The following is an 18,500-nucleotide window of genomic DNA, read 5'->3' as shown; positions in this document are numbered from 1 at the left end:
GTAGTTTGCCCTTGTCCTTTTATCCCTCTTTGATTTTGTATGTTTTTGGAGGAAGTGGGTCTGTGCATGTGTCTACCTGAGCGTGCATAAGTGTGCATTTGCGTGTATGAGTGTGTGGGTGTGTTCGAGCTGTTTTGAGGGGCTGAGCACGATCAGTCAGGTGAAGTCCCCAAGTGGAATGCCTATTATTGGCCTGTCCTGATTCAGCCATCAGTATCTTGATCCACTGTCAGTGGCCTGCTCACATGTTTTGGTAGAAACAAGGAAGGTAAAGACTTCCTGTTTACAGCATTCCGGGTCGGTTATGTCTGTTTCCTGAGGAAGAAGGCAATAGGGACTAGAGGTGTGGGTGAGGGTATGAGAAAGCACTAAACTTTATTAAAAACCAATTTTTCAATCTCTCATCTCCTTCCCTGGCACTTTGAGCTCTAGTTTGGGATCTCAGTGATGCAAAGTAAATGAGCGGATGTATCCTTTAGTTTTTGCCTTCCTAATCGATCGGCAGAAAACATTTCCCTTTGATGGTGCAACATCCCTTTAGCACACATGCAGAATGCAGTATTTATCCTTTTCCTTTTGGCCTCACTCTTTGTCATTCGTCTCTTGGGTGTGTTGACATTGTCTACCTAAGCAGTCAGGCTAACAAGCTTTGGCAGAAAGAACACCGGTTTTACAGAAATAATAGCAATAATGCGATGGTTATAATACTTATGATAATGGTAATAACAGCTTGCAGATTCTTCTTCTCCCAAAGCGCGAAGGAATTCTCATAACCAGTTTTCTGATAGTAACTGGAGGAGGGTTGCTGTGTCTTGACCCCAAACATAAATGTTCTTCTGCAAACATAAACATGCAAAGGCTTCAGGTTTGCACGTCTAAATGAATCCGGGAGCTAAAGCTGCCTGGTCTCTGAAGGATAGAGGAGAAGACGGTGTTAGCCCCATGCCCCCACCTCTGAGAAATCCTGGGTGTGTTGCCTTTGAACTAGGAAGGGAGCAATATGTCTTGTAAAGGATGCTGTGTCAGGTCTCACCCCACTGACACTAGCTTCTGAGGCCCATGCCTGCTCTGCCTCTCGATCCCCTCAAGTTCCTTGGTTTCTCTGGCCGTGATCTCAGGAGCGGTTTGCAGACCAAAGGCACACAGAGGACAAGGGGGGAGGGGGTGGTTATGACTTGGCGCATGTGAATAGCTGGGAAAAGAACTGTGTGGAGAAGCAAAGTCACCTCGCCACCCTTGATCGCCTTCTCAGCCATTCAGCTTCTCTGAGTCTGTGGTCCCCTGCTCCTGGGTACCTCAACCTGCCCTCTGGAGTCAGAGATTAGAGGAAGGGCATCAGGGAGCTGACCCTCTGGGTTCCTGTGACCCCTCTTGTGACCCTTTATGCTGACTCCCAGGCCAGACCTGCTCATCTGCAGACTGCTCATCTGCGCTTACTTTTGAAATCGGTTCTGCCTTTGTTATCTCTTCTCTCACTCCCCTTTTATATACATATGTATAATATATACACACATATATACCGGGGGTGCCAAAAAAATGTATACACACGACTTGTATTCATCTTTTATTACCGGTGTATATTGAGTATTACAATTTTAATACAGTTTTTTTCCTTTCTTAAAATGTGTATGTATTTTTTTTGGCACCATGTGTGTGTGTGTGTGTGTGTGTGTCTGTGTGTCTCTGTGTGTCTGTATATATACACATATATATGTGTGTATATATATTTATTTATTTATTTTATGCTGCCTCCTATTTCCAAGGCATATGTATTTATCTATAGATAGATAGATAGATAGATAGATAGATAGATAGATAGATAGATAGATATGCCTTGGAAATAGGAGGCAGCCTAATACAACAGCCTAATATAATAGGAAGCACCTAATATACTAGGGTCCCTCAGCTGTCTGTATTTTTTTCTACCTTAATATTCTTACTCGTTTTTATTTCCTAAAAAATCCCCCCAAGCTTTAGATTATTAATTGATTACTAACTGATTTAACAAACAAACCATCCAGCCCCCAAGGATCTCAGCAAGAGTCTGGCCGCCCTGCTCAGGCCGAGATCTGCTTTTTTCCCTCTCAATTGGTGAGAAACGTTATAGCTTCAATTCCCTTGTTGGACTCTGAGTAAAAAATTAATTCATGAATAATAAAAACCAATCAGTCTTGTTGAGTTTAAGAAGGATTAGGAGAAAGGGTGTTTTTTCTTACAGAGAACATTTGGAATCTGCGTGTCATTGTCACTGAGTGTTGGGATGGCTTGAGTGTGCCTTTATTTCCAGCAAATGAGCTGTTTATTATCCTGAGGTGTAACACACCTCCCTCAGTGGTTCAGCCAACTTACTGAAGACTGTTATGGGTTTCCCACCCACTTCTTTCCCACAATCCCATATCCCAAGCCAGTGATGACTCACTGAAATTAAGACAGTTTCCTGTGTAAGTGGCACATAATGAAATAGCAACAGACCTGGCCTTGCGTTGGGAATAAGTCTGTTGATAGGATGAAGCCCTCCTTGATTTCCCTCCCCTTTCCTTCCCTGGGAAGTAATTGACTCAAAATTTACACGCCTCTGCAAGAACTACAGAAATTAGACGTGTAGATACTCTTTTTAGTTTCTGCTAATAGTATCTATGTCCCAGGGTTATTATGAAGATTAAACAGAAGTAATTCACAAATTCCAGGCACATAGTGGGTGTACATTAAATGTTCGATGTTCTTATAAATTTCCTGATGTTATCTTTTGGAAGTTACTTTTCATTCCTTTGACATAACCTCACAGTGGGAGTCCTCAGCAGTGAGACTGGGGTGCTTGAACTGATTACTTTGTTTAATGCGATCAGTGTAGCTTGGGTTTCCATATGTAACACTAGAGGATTAGAGAAGGAATTATGATTTGGGGTGGAAGTGATGAATAGGAAGTTTCCTCTGAATGAATCCCTATATCCTCAGGCCCCCGTGGGTAGAGTTGTCGGATAAAATAAAGGACACCCAGCTAAATTTGGATTTTATATAAACAGCGAATAATTTTTTAGTATAAGTATGTCCCATGCCATATTTGCTAAGTCAGGCAACCCTACCCACGGGTGTTTTTCTTAAGTTGTTCTGATTAAGAAGCACATTTCCCATATTTTTTCTGCTTTGGGCAAAGCCCCAAAGAACAATTATGGGTTTAGTGTTTTCAAATTGTTATTTAAATGACTATCTTTAACTTTTTGCCAATATTAACTTTTAAGGTTGGCCATGTCTTTAGAAGTTAGTGGGTACAAGCGATTTCCGTCATCCAGACATATTGATAGAGTGGCAATTAGGTAAGTAAATCTGTGGAATGAGGTCTCCTAACATAGCACCCGGAGCTATTGAATTTTGCCTTAGGGAGGAGCAGGGTAAGCTGAGTCTTTTCAGGAAGCTGTCTGGGCCAGATGTTTCCCTGACAAGCAGGTTGGGGGCTGGACTGCTTGAGACTGGCAATTGAAAGCTACCCTTGCTGCACCTTGGAAGCCAAAGCAGCGGCCTCTCCCTGCCTTCCAACACAAGGACAGGAGGCTGGCTGACCCTTTGAAGGGATGCTTTCCGCTGCTGTGGGGAAACCACCCCAATCAGTGTTAGGTGGTGGAGTAGGGAGGACAAGGGGCTAAGCCTGAAACAGCCAGTTCGGAGCATGGATGAACTGGGGCTCACTAAAGGAGAACCAGCGAACCCCAGCTTCACTTCACTCACCTCTATGAGCAGTCAAGTCGCACAGCCCGCGTAAACAATACCATTGTTTTAAGCGTGGTACCTTCACCCGCCGGAGTATGGGAAATGGAAGAGCTCTAGAGCCCCCTACAGGCCATCCATGGCACTGCACCTCATGGGCCACTACGGAGACTTCCCAGGGTGGGAAGCAGTGTGGAAGATCCCAGTGGGTGAGCCTGCAGAAATGCAGGATCCTGGAGGAATGCGTACACGACTCCTGCTTCAGAAAGCAGCTCTGGTTTGGGAACTGGCTTTCGGAGCCATGCTCCATTCGCTTGAGCACGCGCGCGCACACGCGCATACACAACACACGCTCACTGCTTCTGTGGCTTGCCTGACCTCCAGACAGCCTGGCAAGTGTTCAGGCCTCATTCCATCAGAGGAAGGCCCTCCAGCTGCTGGATATGCAGAAGCAACACAACCAGCACCGTTTTCAGAGCCCAGTATTTATGTTTAGGTTCTCTTCTCCAAGACGCCTAAGTCCCTAAGGATCGTTTTAGGGCTTGCTGGAAGAAAAGTTTAGGGGAGATAAAAATAAACTGTAGTGTCAGAGGTGGGCGATTGTAATAACAATAATAGCAATCATTGACATTTATTGAACACTTACTATATGCCAGGCTTTGTCCTAAGAACATTTTATCTATTAACTCATTTCTTCCTCACAACAACCCTACAAAGTAGGTCCTATTACCAGACCCATTTGACAAGTACGGAAATTGAGGTACAGAGACAGTAAGTCACTTGCCCAAGGTCACACAGCTGGTAAGGCTGGGATTTGCTCAGGGGAAGCCTGGCTGTGAGCCTGCTCTCCTAGCCACCGTGGTGTATGTCACTCATTGTGTCTGGAATTTCAGCTTTCTCACTCCATATTTCAGAACACCTCTTTAAAGCTGTGTGGGTTGGATATGTAGGTAAAGTTTGGGGTGCAGATAGAAGGGGAAAATTGGGCCCCATGTCTTGTTTCTGAAATGGCAGATGAAAGAGTTGCCACAGTGAGTTCGGCTTCTCTTCTCTCCCCAGCCTTTGTCATCGGTACAGAGGAAGGCCAGAGAAAGAAGCTTTTCATCTTCCTGACGTCATTCTCCAACCTCCAGAATCCCCCTGATGGTCCAATCCCTCCAGGCCTCCCTCTGAGTCTGTCATAAATATATTTTGAAGCTGAATTGCTCTCTTCTCAGCCTGTATTTTTTTCCCATTTCATGCCCTCCCTTTGTTCTCTCACTGCCCACTCCCCAATGACCCCTCTGTCTGAATCTCAGTGCCAAACTGGTGACTGGTTCAGATACACCAGGGTACCTCACACCAGCATATACAAAATAGAATTGCGGCATGGCGCTCCAAGCCTGCCTCTCCCCATGTGTTCCTTATGTCTGCCTCCCCTAATGCTGGGACCCCAGCCAAGACATGGAGTGTATCTTCAGTTCTCTCTCTCTCTTCGTTGTCCAATCCCCGCCTCAGTCTGTACAATTTTTTTCTAAATATATACCTCAGGTCTATTCTTTCCTATTTGTACTATTGCTTAACCCCCAGTCCCCAGTTAGCCTGGCGAACTTCTATTGACCCTTTAAAACCCTGCTCACATATGCGCCTCTGGATAAAGCCATCCCAGATCCCTCCCAGGGGGAATTAATCTCTCTCCTTATAGCTGTAATCTGGCCCTGACTGGGTTGTAATCTGTTAGATTTGAATATATGCTTATCTCTTCCCACTAGATCATGAGCTTCTAGCGTATAATCTTGGTTCTGTGTCACCAGGGCCTAGAACACCACCTGGCACAGGGTAGGTACTTAATGTATGTTAGTGAAGCTAACCTGGGAAGATGGGAAGGGGGGAAGGGGGAACCCCAGGGGCATCGAGGGAGATAGCAGGCCATGGAAAAGGTGGTCAGGAGAGACCTGCTTCTGTGGTGTCTGTTACTTTGTTGATAGACAGGGGCAGAGCTGGCTGGCTAGGAGGGCACCCGTGTCCTTCTCCGGGGCAGGATAGTATAGTGGTTAGGAGGACACCTCTGGCTCCAGGCTGACTGTGTCTAAATCCTGGCCCCAGTGGTGTGCTGGAACCAGCTTCAACTTGCTTGGGAGAGCCAGTTAAGTTTTCAGGAATTTTGTGATGTGATGGTTAAACAGAACCATTATTAAAAATGAAATTATATATACTTACAATTAAATGCATTGCATTAAAAACAAAGGTAGTAAGTACTCAAATCTCATTACTTCCTAATATTTTGGTGCCTGTAGCTTTATGTTCTTGAAGTAAATTTACATCTTATATATCTGTGTGGCGGAAGCACTGCCTGATGGTTTGTGAGTGCCTATCTCTTCTCAGTAGTACAATGTCAGTGATGTCGCATTGGTAGCTTGAAACTGGCCGTGATGGAAGTCTTTACACCATGGAAATGGGCAAATTCTTCAAATCAGTCCCCTCCTTCCAGCCAGTTGTGAAATATTTACCACCACACCACTGCCTGGCTGTGTGACATCTCAGCTCTGTGACCCTGGATAAGTGACTTCACTTCTCTGTGCCTCAGGTTACTCATCAGCAGTGATCCATCCCCTCATTGTTGTAAAGATGAAAAATTGAACAACATAAAGTGCTTAAAGCAGAAACTGCTACACAGTAAGTGCTCAATAAATGTTGGCTCTTTTTAGTAGTTCTTCCTCAGTGCTCCAGGCATCTCCCTATCCAAATTCTATCGAAACAGGTGACCTTCCCAAAGTGGAATGTGAGTTTTATGCCTAGAGTGTAAAGTTCTTACTTTTCCCTGCTGGACTCTTGCTTGTGGGGTTTAAGTGTAGTAGCTAAAAGCAGGAAGCAGAAAACACTAGTTTTCCAATGGGAACGGCGCTGGTGGGGAGGTATGCTGAAGCCTCCAGGCCAGGAGAGGAATCAGGGCCATAGCAGCTGCCGATAGGGCTGAACTGGTGAGGCCGACACAGGTGAGGTCAGAGCAGATGCTGAAAACAGCCAAGCTTCAGGGTGAAGAGAGGCTCTGCAGGTGGCTGTGGCGGGTCCCTAAGACCATGTGAGGGGGCAGCTCTTCTCCCTGAAAATGCTGGGTGGGGCGGCAGGGGGTGGGGGTTGAGGTGCAGCCATGCCCGTGAAGGCAAGGGCTCCCTGGCTTTGGGAGGTAAGGGAATATTCCAGACCATTCCCAAATTAGCGCACAGGCTGTAAGTAGCTTGAGTTGGGGGTTGCATAAGCTGAGCTGCAGTTGCTGTGGATGCCACAGGAAAGTGGGAAGTTGAGAGCACCTGGAGGGTCCGAGTGGGCTAGAGCTCTCCCAAGCCCCTCCTGGGCAGGTCCTGCTGGCCCCAGCTCACTCTGGCTCCTGGAGGCAGTCTTTGCACTGGCAGTGACCTGGAAGTTGCTTCAGGCTCAGACCTTTGGCAACAGGAGGCCCGGCCCAGTGACTCTCAGCTCCTGGCCAGCCCAGCCAACTTCCTGCGGTAAGTGAACTGCAAGCCTACAGACACAAGGTAATGGCTAGGGCTGCCCAGCTTTACAGGTCAGAGGGTGCATCTCAGTGCTGGGGTCTCATGTCATTCTTTGAACCCCTGGTTGTAGAGAAACGTTCTTGGAAATGGCCTTGCCAAGGAGGAGGCAGCCTTGAGAATTAAACCATCTCTCCCACCTCTCCTTGAGCGTCGTCCCTTTACCCTGAGCTCCTCAAGGGCTTGGGTCTGAATCATGGTGAGTCTGCAGCATAGGGCCGGCTGGCCATGGAGGAGCCTTCAGCAAATATGAGGTGAAACCTTGGATACATTCTGAGAAAATTTGTGCATTGGGCTAAACTGCTGGTGGGCCACCTGTACAGTTGTACAGGTTGTTCACTAACCAAGAGTGCATGGTTGAGGGGGTGGGTGAGGTCTGAATTTAGTTTTTCTAATTCACACTAAGGCTCACATGGCATGAGGGAGTGAGGGTGAGTATCCAAGGGGTTCAGAGTCTAGAGGGAGCTGAGGGGTCCCAGGCCCTGACTCACACATTGGGAGCAGCCCTCTGACAGACACATGCCCTGGTTCTCTAAAGGCTGCTGTGTTTCTGTCTACCCAGCACCATCCCTGCAGCCTGAGGAACCTGATAACTCTTCAGCCCTGCTTTTCTGTTTTGCTGTTCTTAGCGGGTCCCCCAGAGCTCTCAGTAAGCAAAGAGCAGAAGGGGCACCCAGGTCCTGCTGTTGCTGCTGCTGCTAATTCAGGATGCCCATGGAGGAGAGACATGCTTGGAGCCTGCATTCCCAGACTCAAGGTGCCAGGTGGTGTGTGGGTGTGGGCGCGGGCAACCTGGGGCCCTGGCTGGAAGGGGCATGTTGGAGGGAGAGTGTCACATGGCCCCTGGGCTCTAAGGGCCTCTGTGAGTAGATTCTGGGGAGTGCTGGAGCTTAGCCACGTGTGGGGGAACTGGATGGAAAGGGAACGTCTGTGTTAGCCTTTGCTGGGGTGCTCACAGGCATGATCTCTTCATTTTTACAGTAACACTTCCATGTAGAAGGTCCTATCCCCACTTTACAGAGGAGGAATCTGAGGTCCAGAGGGGTTGAGTGACTTGCCCAGGATGACACAGTGGATCCACTTAAAGAGCCAGATGCAAATCCAAGTCTGCCTGAAATATCTCAGAACCCCAATGGGCCTAGAGAACCGCCCATTTCTCTCACAGATCCTGTGGTCCCAGACCAACCCTCCTGACACTTTTCTGGGCACATGAATGTGGTCCCAAGCTGACCCTGGGCTCAGGAAGGGGGAGCACAGCCGCTGAGAAGGGCATGTGGCTCATGAGGCTGCTACCAGGTCCTCTTCCCAGGACAGCTGTGCAGAGGGCCAGGGCACCTGGAAATGGGGATGTCAGTGCCTGTGAGTGCTGGGCTGAGGGGCGCGCCTCCCCTTGCCAAACAGGAAAGAGGAGTGATGCACAGTCCCCTCTCCACCCCCTGCTGCTCCCTGGTCAGCTGCCCCGAATGGCACTGGCCCTTGTGGAGATGAGCTGCTTGAGAGTGGTCGGGGTGTTTGAGCTGGAACTCAGGGCCTGTGGTCAGCCCCTCGGAGGGCCGCTGTGCAGGTCTGTGGGGCAGGGAAGTGCTGGAGGTCAGCTTCCCGCACGTGGCCTTCGGGACACGGTGAAGATGGAGGTCTGCTCTGGTCTGTGTGGTGCTGGGGCCCGTATCTAGCAGGCCTGGGGTGGGGCTTGAGGTTTTCTCTCGCTTGTGCTCCCTGATTCCCCAAGCTTCACACCTAACCAGCAGGGCAGTCCTAGGAGGAGACCCTGTTGGCTTGACTTGGGACAGCGTTAGGGGCTCTGACCTCCCCTCGCTAGGGGCAGGCACCCCTCAGCAAAAAGGCTCTCTTTGCCCTGGGAAGGTGTTCCCAATGGCTCCACTAGACACCCCATGTGTGGTCGTGGTCATCAGCCCTACTCACCCCCTCCAGCCCTCACAACCTCCTCAGTCTTGACTCTGCCAGGCACTTTCCTGTGGTAATAGTAATAAAAAATACTCGTAGTTACACGTGGTCCGGCAATGGATCATTTTCGAGGTCTGTAAATGTAGTTTTCTAGAAAAGTTTACATTTTATGACATCTCGACATGGCATGAGATGTCTTTTTTGCAAAGGAAAAAGTTACATGGTATCAGAGCAGTCCAAGAACGCAGGGACCCTTGGCAGCCAAGCCATGCCCACGGGGAGCACGGGGGTCAGGCCAGGAGGTGGGTCCCCTGGGCACTGCCCATGCCGAGGGTGTGGCTGTGTGTGGGCAGCTGCAGTCTCTAGAGAGGCTCAAGCCAGGGTCTCCATAGCTGCAGTCTTCTCAGGGGCAACACTTAGATTCCAACTTATGCCTTGATATTAGCTCTCGGCAACACAGGTGAGGCCAGAGATTGTAGCCATGACAGGTCAACCTGGCCCCTGCAGGCTGACAGAATCTCTGATTCCGTAGCTCTTTGCTTTTTCTCCATCATACTCTTTTCCTAGCCCTGTATTTCTGCCTCTGTCACCCTAGGCCTGTGTCCCTGCATTTTTCTCTTCCTGCTGATAATGACAACAGTAATCATTGCTAACATCTGCAGAATGCCTACTATGAGCCAGGAACTGTGCAAAGTGCTTCTTGCGGCTACTCACACCTTTTGCCTCCTCTCTGCACACCTTCTGTTCTAAAGACACACGCCTGGAGACCCCCAAGGGTGGACTTTCTACTTTCCAGTGGGAGAAGGTGGGATGTGGGGGCTGGGGAAGACCTGAGGCTTATCCGCATCTGAGCCCCCATTCTACCGATGGGAGAACTGAGGCCCTGAGTGGATGAGGACCTGCTCTGCACAGTCCTGCAGCTCATGTGCAGATTGAAGCCCAGGCCCCAGCCTCTTGACCCCACCCAGCACTTTGCAGCACGCTGCCTGTCTTTCTGGATGTAAATCCTGTTTACAATCAGCTTCAGTAGGGGCCCCATGGCCTTGTGGTTGTGAGGACTTGAACTGTGAGCCTCAGTGCTGAGTAATGCAGATCCCAAACCCTACGTTCCACTGTCGCATTGGCCCCAGGCCAAGCCAGGCAACAAGACTGCGGGAGCCGGACAGAACCAGAGGAGGGCTGGACAGACTGACGCAAACAATTCCAATTTCAACAAATAAATAAATAAATCAAAGAATTGAAAGAGTTTCAATAGATGGAAACTGGTAGGCTGAAAGATGAGCTGATCTTCCTGGCAAGGTGGCCTCCTCCTCCGCATGGTTCCTCTGCCATCGTCCCCCGACGCAGGCCTGACCCTCTTCACGCTGCTCTCCCTGGGCCATCTCTTTAGCCTTGCCCACTGCTCTTGGTGCCTAAAATGAAGACACAGTAAGGAGCTCCTCCCCCAGTGAGTGTGTGGAGGGGACAACAGGAGATATGAGCTTCGTGACAATAAAGATTACGTACTCTGACTCACGTTGGCTTTCCTACTGCCTCACCCCAAGGCTGGCACGAAAATAGGAAAGCATTGCCCCGCTACCAGCCCTGTGGGTATTTCCAGGCAACATCCTGGCTATTGCAGCCCATGTCCAAGGTCAGTACCTAACTGATCTGAGGTCAGTGACAGGGTCTGGCCCTGTTCCTGTGTGTATAAACACAGCTGGCCCAGCTGGAGGAGGGCTCCTTGGAGGAAGGAGAGAGGTCCTTTCCTGACTCATGACTCACACGAGATGGACGTGTAGGACAGGCAACCCCTATGTGGTGTGGTAGAGAGGGTGGGATCTTGGGTGTCAGACACATCTGAATTCACCTGGCAACTCTGCCCCATCTCCTTGCTGTGTAGGCTTGGGCAAGTCCCCTAACCTCCCTGTGCCACACTGGCCTCATCTGAAAAAATGGGAATAATAATCTTCCCTTTATAGGATTATAGGAAGATTTGATAAAATAATGCTTGTAAAATGCTCACACAGGGATATTGTCAGGACCTCACAGCGTCAGTGGTGCCCACGCATTCTCTGTAAGCATTGCTGTGGTCATTTGCAAATTCATTTTAAAGTATTACTGTATTGTGAGTTTATTATGGTTTTTTTTCCGACTAATGGAGAATAAAGGTACCGAGATTATGATACTGAGGATCAAGAATATTTTGGCATTAAAAAGAGGCTTTCAATTGGTCTATCTGGACTGATACCGAAATATAAGCAACATAGAGTTAAGTGGAAAAAATGCAGGTGGCTGAACAGAATATATAGTAAAATCACATTGATGGTTTTTACGTTTCAAATGCTGGGCAAAAGCTTTGGAAACTTCTGGAAGGAGACACAAAAAGCTGTCATTTGAGTCACCACCTCTGGGGCATCTGCTTGAGAATCCTGGAACTGGGAGAGATTGTTACTTTTGACTTTACCCTTTTGATCATATAGGTATGTATTCTAGAATAAAAACAATGTTAATTTAAAAGCTAAGGAAGCCAAAGCATGCAAGCAAACTATCAAACCCTTCTTTAAAAAAGGCATCGAAATAAAAGAGGGTCCTTCTACAGATGTGGAAGCCAGTGTTCCAGACAGACTTACTAGAAACGGGGCTCTGTCCTTGCCCCGGCTCCCTGCCACCTGCTCCCCCTCGTCCCCTGGTCCCCTGCAGCGCAGTTCTCACCAAGCTCAGCGATACCTCTGCGGGCAGCAGTGACAAAGTCAAAGCCGATGGGGGCTGAGCCCAAAAGCTGGGCTCCCAGTGGCGGTGCTGACAGTGGCTGAGGCAGCCCAGCTGGGCAAGGGTTGGCCTCTCACCAGCTCCTTTTTACACTTCACGCCTCACAGAGCCAGGCCGAGGGAGTCACTGGAGGATCGTGACTGGACGAGTGGGCGGCTGCCCCCCTGCCTAGGAAGCCATTAATCTTGTGTCTCCACTGCCTCTTGTCCTCCCACCCCAGACGCCCTGGCATGGACTGACTCAGGGAAGGACATGAAAAGGGGCCTTGGGCTTCTCTCCAGGGTGGACCATGACCCTGGAAAATACCATCTGGCTTTTCCGTGTGTCTTCTGACACCCATTCCCCAGGTCGGGACACATCAAAGACAGCTGTGTCTGGTGACATTTCTCATTGTTATTTCTTTGGCAGGGCCTTTGGATTCAAGGTCACAGGTAGACTCACGACTCCAGAAGCTGCCTGTGAGGCCTGGGGCCTCCTGTTCTACGGATGCCTTGGGAAGGGGCTTGCGGAGGGGAACCCAGGACCACGGAGAGGGCAAGACCCTCTTCCTCCCACCTGACAGGCCAGTCCTGCAGGGCCAGGCCAGGCAGCAGAACGTCCTTCCTCCCCTGCAGTCTGACTCTTCCTGCACAAAATCGCCAGTGTGCCAGGTACCCGATCTGGGGTGTCAGCAAATGCGCACAGTTTGACCTTGGCCCTGGGAATCTCAGTTTTAGCCACAGATCCATGTTTTCTTTGAGAAGGTGAGGTCCTAGCTTTAGAGTAATTCCAGGATAGAATTATTTGGGGTAAAGTCACTTTGTGTAAAGTAGAGGGTCTTGGACTAACCTAGATGTTCGGTACTCAGAGGCGAACTGAGTACCTTCTGAGCAGTGAGTCCTGCGTCGCTAGAGGTATGTAAGTGGAAAGGGCACCTGTTTGGAATGTGGTAGATGATACATCATCTGGCAGGAGATTGAGCTGTCTGTTGTACACTTTCCCCTTTAAAATAAACCTCCTTTTTTCATATCAGTGGGGACAGCTGGCGGGCCTGTGTGGGGTCACACTGGACATCTCACTTTTTCACTTCTGATCTTTCCAACGTGGGGCAGTGCCTCCTGAGTCAGTTTGTACTTGTTGGAAAATTGGTTCAATGACCTTAATAGCTAACACATCTCTATGTGTTTACTCTGTGCCACACATAGCACTGCATGCTTTCACTTATTTTTTTTCTTTGACTCTCAGCTGTACTACAGAGTAGGCACATACATTTCCCTCATTTTACAGATGAAAAGACTGGGGCTCAGAGAGGTTGAGTAGCATCCCCAAAGTCACAGAGCTTCTAAAAGGCAAAGCTGAGATATGAACTCAGATCTGCCTCCAGAGTCCATTATGTCAGACATCCCTATGGGTGACAAATGGTTCCCCCCCACCCCCTTTCCCCCGTATTCTTTCTTCTCTTCATTAGAAATTGTTTTGTTCTCCTTTTTGTCACTGTTTATGTCACCAGGTTTTAAAGGCAGCCAAGAAACTGGGTGGTCTCTGCTTGGCTGCTTCCTGCCTTGGCAAATCCAGTGGGTGGGAGGAGGGCAGGGCTGTGGGGGAGGTGGCCGGAGGCACCGCCCTAGGCAGTAAGTTGGCATTCATCAGTGGAAGGGGCCAGTGAGTGGCAGGCATGTCATTCACAGTCAGCCAGTCTAGGCACCAGAGGCACATACTGAACCATCACAACAGCCCTCGGATGTAGAAGCTCTCCGGCACCTCGTACAAATGCTGAAACCGGCGCCCAGGGAGGCTATGTGGTTGTTCAGCTAGTGGACAGTGGAATCCGATCCAAAGTAGGGTCCACCCAACTCTGAAACTCGATCTCACCACCGCCATCCTGCTTTGTATACAGTTCGGCCTCTGCTCTTTTGTTGAGGGCATTTTCCAGAGGGAGACCTGAGGCCCCAGAGTGTCTTGTTGAAGTCAGAATTTGGGGATGGAAGTTACCACCAAACCCTCTGTATCCCCTGGCTCCTCTGCCTTCTTTACCTACAGATGGGTGCAAACAGGGGATGCTTGTCATTTGGGAGGAAACAGGGAAGGGACTGTGCGCCGCGGGATGGGGGAGGACACTGGATGATTTTTCGGCTGGCTGATGGCTTTTCTAAATCAGAGCCCATATCTTTATTTAAACAGATGTAGTGCTTTGACCAATCCTACAGGAAGCTCCTTGGGGAAGAGTCTGAGGCAGGCCCTGCAGTGGCCCCTTTCGTAGATGTGTGATCTTAGACAAGCCACTTAGCCTCTGAGCCTCCATTTCCTCATCTGCATAATGGGGATAATAGCACCCAGATCACTGGATATATGTGAGGGTTCGTCTCCAGCAGCCATGAGACCTGGCTTCCTGGGAGACGTGTGTTAGCGGCGCCATCACTCCTCCTTGGGAGGCCGGCAGAGTCCATATCCTGTTCTCTGACTATGCTCTCTGGTGGAAAACCTTCTCTTCCTTTGGGGTAGATTTAATTTTTAATGCAGTCAAGGTCGTTTGGAGGCAAGTGTAGGGAAGTAGCTGGGTGACAAAGCTGAGCAAAGCAATTTTTTGATTACAAAGAAAGGTGACGATGTGACTCTGTTTCTCAGATAATCTGGCTATAAAGGCAGTGCCCAAAAGGAGCTCCAAAAAATGCTTTGACCAAAGACAGCATCCCCGGGAACTGAGCTGCCCAAGGTGACCACGTTGAAGAGGACAGAACTCACCAGGGTGTATAAATATCAGTTGGTCACAGTTGGTCTCCTGACTTCACAGTCACACCCCGCTGCTCCTGACCAGCTGCCACCACTTCGTGGAGCAAACTCAGTAGGGGCTCATGCAGGTATCCAGGGGGATGTGGTAACTGGCAGCCAGTGGGTCAGGCTCAGTTCCTGCTCCATGCAGGATAAGTAATGGCGCAGCAAGATGCCTATAACTTTCTCGTCTTACCAGCTAAACCTGCAAATTACCCAGCAGAACCCATGCTGCTTTGGCCAGGAGGATAAAATGAGCCAGAGCTTCCCAGAGTTTAGCCGGAAGCAAAAGGGGAGAAGGAAAACCCCACCTTCCCCATCCCCAGTACATCAATTGCTTTTAAGAATTAGCCTGGCAGTGGGAGCCCTAAAAGTGAGAACGTAATCCCCCTTTTTGTACTGCCATCCCCTGGCACTTTGCTTCTGGGAGAACTTTTGAAGACACGTTCTGGGAAAGGTAGAGATTTAGAGTAAGTTTTGAATAAGAAAATAGCAAGTCAGGAACATAATTTGGGGAGAAAGCTAGAGCACTTGGGGACAACTCTGAATTGTGGCAAATGAACCTCAAATGCCAGTCTGAAGACTGCTGGAGATTAGAACAAGACTGGAAAAGTAACAGCGGTACCATGAGGCTTCTAGAAATGCGCCAAGTGGAAGGGTGTCCTTTTTTCTGAGTGCGGCCTTCCTCACGTGGGCTGTTAAAATGGCTTCTCTTTTATGAAATGATGGTTATATTCGGGGTTTTTTTCTTCTTTAATGTCCTCACTTGACAAAATAGTGAACCCTGTATTGGTTCCCAGATTTGGTGGCGGTGGGGTGGAGTGGGGTTTAACCTGAGACTGAAGGATGGGGGAACCCCTGGCCTAGAACCCAGAGCCAGGTGTCCGCAAGTTCCACCAGAGACTCCGTGGGGAACCTGAGGACAGAAAGTGCAGACACGGGAAATAAGTGTGCCCGCGTGCTGTCCTTCAAAGGGGAGGCCCCTGTGAGATGGGGCCCTGTCTCCCCCTCCATGGGGCTCTACTCTTCGTGCCCTTCAGAGGGCCGCTGGCTCCACGTCCCAGAGACAGTAGATTTCTTCTCCGCTGTGGTGAGAAGCTCAGAGAGCCGTCCTCCTCACCCTCCCTGGATTCTGCTCTGAGGTCTGGCCTCCTGCGGGGAGCTGCTTGTCTGAGAAGAAAGGCTGCTGTCACCCTTTGTTGTGAATGTAGTGCAGGGCCAGGCCACCTTTGTGGCCAGCACAGCCCCAGAGAGTCACACGGGAGGATTGTCAGGAGAAAAGCACTGAACTTGTGGCAAAGGAGGGAACAAAAAAGGAAAATTGGAAGCAGAATGGGAATTGTCATTCGTGAAAGCGCATGGCTTCTTAATCCCAGCTCCAGTCTTTTCAGCCTGGAAGACATCAGATTGAAGAGACCATGATGAAGGGGGACTATAGTGATCCATCCCTTCACAGAGCACCCCTGGGTGCAGGTTGCCGGTAGCCCCAGTGGCTCAGGGCCCCCTTAGATTCTTACCCTCAACTGCAGCATTACTTGAAGGCTTCATGGAGTTTAAGGACTGCAGGATGCTCTCGGGGGAGGGGAGGTTTCTGTGGTTTATTAGTCAGGGTTCTCCACAGAAACAGAACAGACAAGGGCTGTGTGTGTGTGTGTGTGTGTGTGTGTGTGTGTGTGTGTGTCTGTGTGTGTGTCTGTGTGTGTGTGTGTGTGTGTGTGTCTGTGCACACATACATATACAAAGAGATTTTACGGAATTGGCTCATATAATTATGAGTGTATACAAGTCCTAAAATCTACAGGGTGTGTTAGCAAGTCTGAAGGCCTGAGAACCAGGAAGGCCAGTGGTTTAGTGTAATTCTACTTTAGAGGCCGGCAGGTTCGAGCCCTGGGAAGAGCTGATGTTCTAGTTTGGGTCCAAAGGCCAGGGAAAAGCTGACATCCCAATGTGAAAGCAGTCAGGCAGGAGGACTCTTCTGTTACTAGGGAGGGGGACAGCCTTTATGTGCTATGCAGGCCTTTGATTGGATGAGGCCCACTCACATCAGGGAGAGCAATCCGCTTTATTCAGTCTTCTAATTTAAATGTTAATCTCATCCAAAAACACCCTCACAGAAAGGGCCAGAACAGTGTTTGACCAAATAGCTGGGCACCTGATGGTCCAGTCTAGTTGACACAGAAGATTAATGAGTGGTCACATGAACTTGGGGACTCTGTATGCTATAGCCCTGTCTTTTTTTGTTTTGTTTTTGTTGTTTGTTTTTTTTTTTAGCTGAGCCATCCTGCTACCTGTTGGCAGCTCAGCGGCTGCTCAGCGGCTGCTCAGCTCGGGCTGGACTCGAACCGCTGTTGCTCAGAGCTCAAACTCTTGAGCAAGCTCTTAACCAACTGAGCCACTTGGCCAGCCCGCTATAGCCCTGTCTTAAACCTTTCATATGCACGTTAGTGTATTAAAGTTTCTGCAAATTTTGCAGTAAAGAAACCTATTTGACTTGCTCACTCAAGTGTTTTCCTTATTTATTGACAATGGTACTTTTTCTTTCTTTCTTTCTTTCTTTCTTTCTTTCTTTCTTTCTTTCTTTCTTTCTTTCTTTCTTTCTTTCTTTCTTTTCTTTTCTTTTCAGAGGGGGTATGGGGAAGGGGCAAGATACCTATTAAAATCCCATGGAACTGGATTCTGTTGACCACACATTGGTCCACAGCAAGTGAGACAGCAAGCAAGACCTCACTGGTCCTCAGAACTTCCCCTGCCATAATCTCCATCCCTGAAAATAGCTGATTTTGGCTTCTTGGGCCTCTCCTCCCTGCTCTCTGCAGTGCCATGCCAGCTGCAAGAAGGTGGCCTGTCCATGATGGGGGCTATTGTGCATGTGGAAGCTTCCATGCCCTGTCATGGTCAAAATGCATCCAAAAGTGAAAGGACTTGAGAGGCACTTTCTGAGAGCTTTTCATTAGGCTGCATGTCTCGGGTGCTTACTCAGTGCCGGTGCAGTGCTAAGCACTTTCTATGTGTGGTCTCGTTTCATCTTTCCAGCCATCTGAATTAGGAACTGGTATCTCATCCTACAGAAATAAGAACAGAGTGTGTCCATGTCTCTCTAGCAAGCGGGAAGCCAGGATCTGAACTCAGGCCTGTGTGCTCCGAAACCATGCCCTTTACCACCCTGATTCCCACCATGTGGCTGGGAAACCCATAGGAGCAGAGGAAGCAGAGGCCTCATGAGGCATGTGGTTTGAAATCGAACAGTTTATCTGAAAGTCCTTAACTGACAAGATGCCTTTTGATGGCAAAGGGAAAATTGGAGAGATTAGGAACTGAGAGGAGGGAAGCCAGCTCGGGAAGGGAGACTGTGTTTGTACAACCTGCTCATGTTCCAGAGAGAGAAAGGCAGAAGAGCGTCGGCTTAGAGTGTCCTAGGCCATCATCTTCCTTGCCGGTGACAGAGAGACCCTGCCCAGCTCTGTGTTTCACTTGGTGCCCGAATGGCCCAGTGCCCTCAGAGGTGATCCCTGGGGGCACCAGACGGACGGATGTGGTAACAGGCAGCAAGGCCCTGCTCATGGAGAGCAGGACTTCTGGTCCAATAATGGGCACGACTTGAACAAGTCTGGGTGCTCTCAGATATCTGGTGTGCTGTCTGCCTATCTGCCAAGTGAGCAAGTTTGCTGCATCCTATATTGCATGAGGGTGTTCAATAGAGGAGAGAGGGAGAGAGAGAGAGAGAGAGAGAGAGAGAGAGAGAGAGAGAGAGAGCGCGCGCGAGAGAGAGAGAACGCACAGCCAGTGCACATCAGGGGGCTGGCCCCTGCCATGGAGACGCCCTTGAGCAATGTGTCTGTATATGTGTATCACACTAGTGTATTC

At 49.2% G+C, this 18,500-nt stretch overlaps 1 protein-coding gene across 1 annotated transcript in view; it reads left to right on the top strand.

Annotated features, from left to right (window-relative positions):
• Nucleotides 1–18,500, top strand: part of ESRRB (estrogen related receptor beta) — a 109,727-nt gene that overhangs the window by 7,929 nt on the left and 83,298 nt on the right. Inside the window, 7 exon segments of the mRNA XM_019640426.1 lie at nucleotides 5,454–5,520; nucleotides 6,269–6,357; nucleotides 7,041–7,187; nucleotides 7,862–7,989; nucleotides 8,214–10,770; nucleotides 11,474–11,599; nucleotides 12,297–12,538. Coding sequence (XP_019495971.1) covers nucleotides 12,375–12,538 — 164 coding nt within the window. The 5' untranslated portion in view covers nucleotides 5,454–5,520; nucleotides 6,269–6,357; nucleotides 7,041–7,187; ... (2 more) ...; nucleotides 11,474–11,599; nucleotides 12,297–12,374.

Source organism: Hipposideros armiger, unplaced genomic scaffold, assembly GCF_001890085.2.
Source record: "Hipposideros armiger isolate ML-2016 unplaced genomic scaffold, ASM189008v1 scaffold_49, whole genome shotgun sequence".
Taxonomy (NCBI): domain Eukaryota; kingdom Metazoa; phylum Chordata; class Mammalia; order Chiroptera; family Hipposideridae; genus Hipposideros; species Hipposideros armiger.
This window is presented reverse-complemented; position numbering and strand designations above follow the sequence as displayed.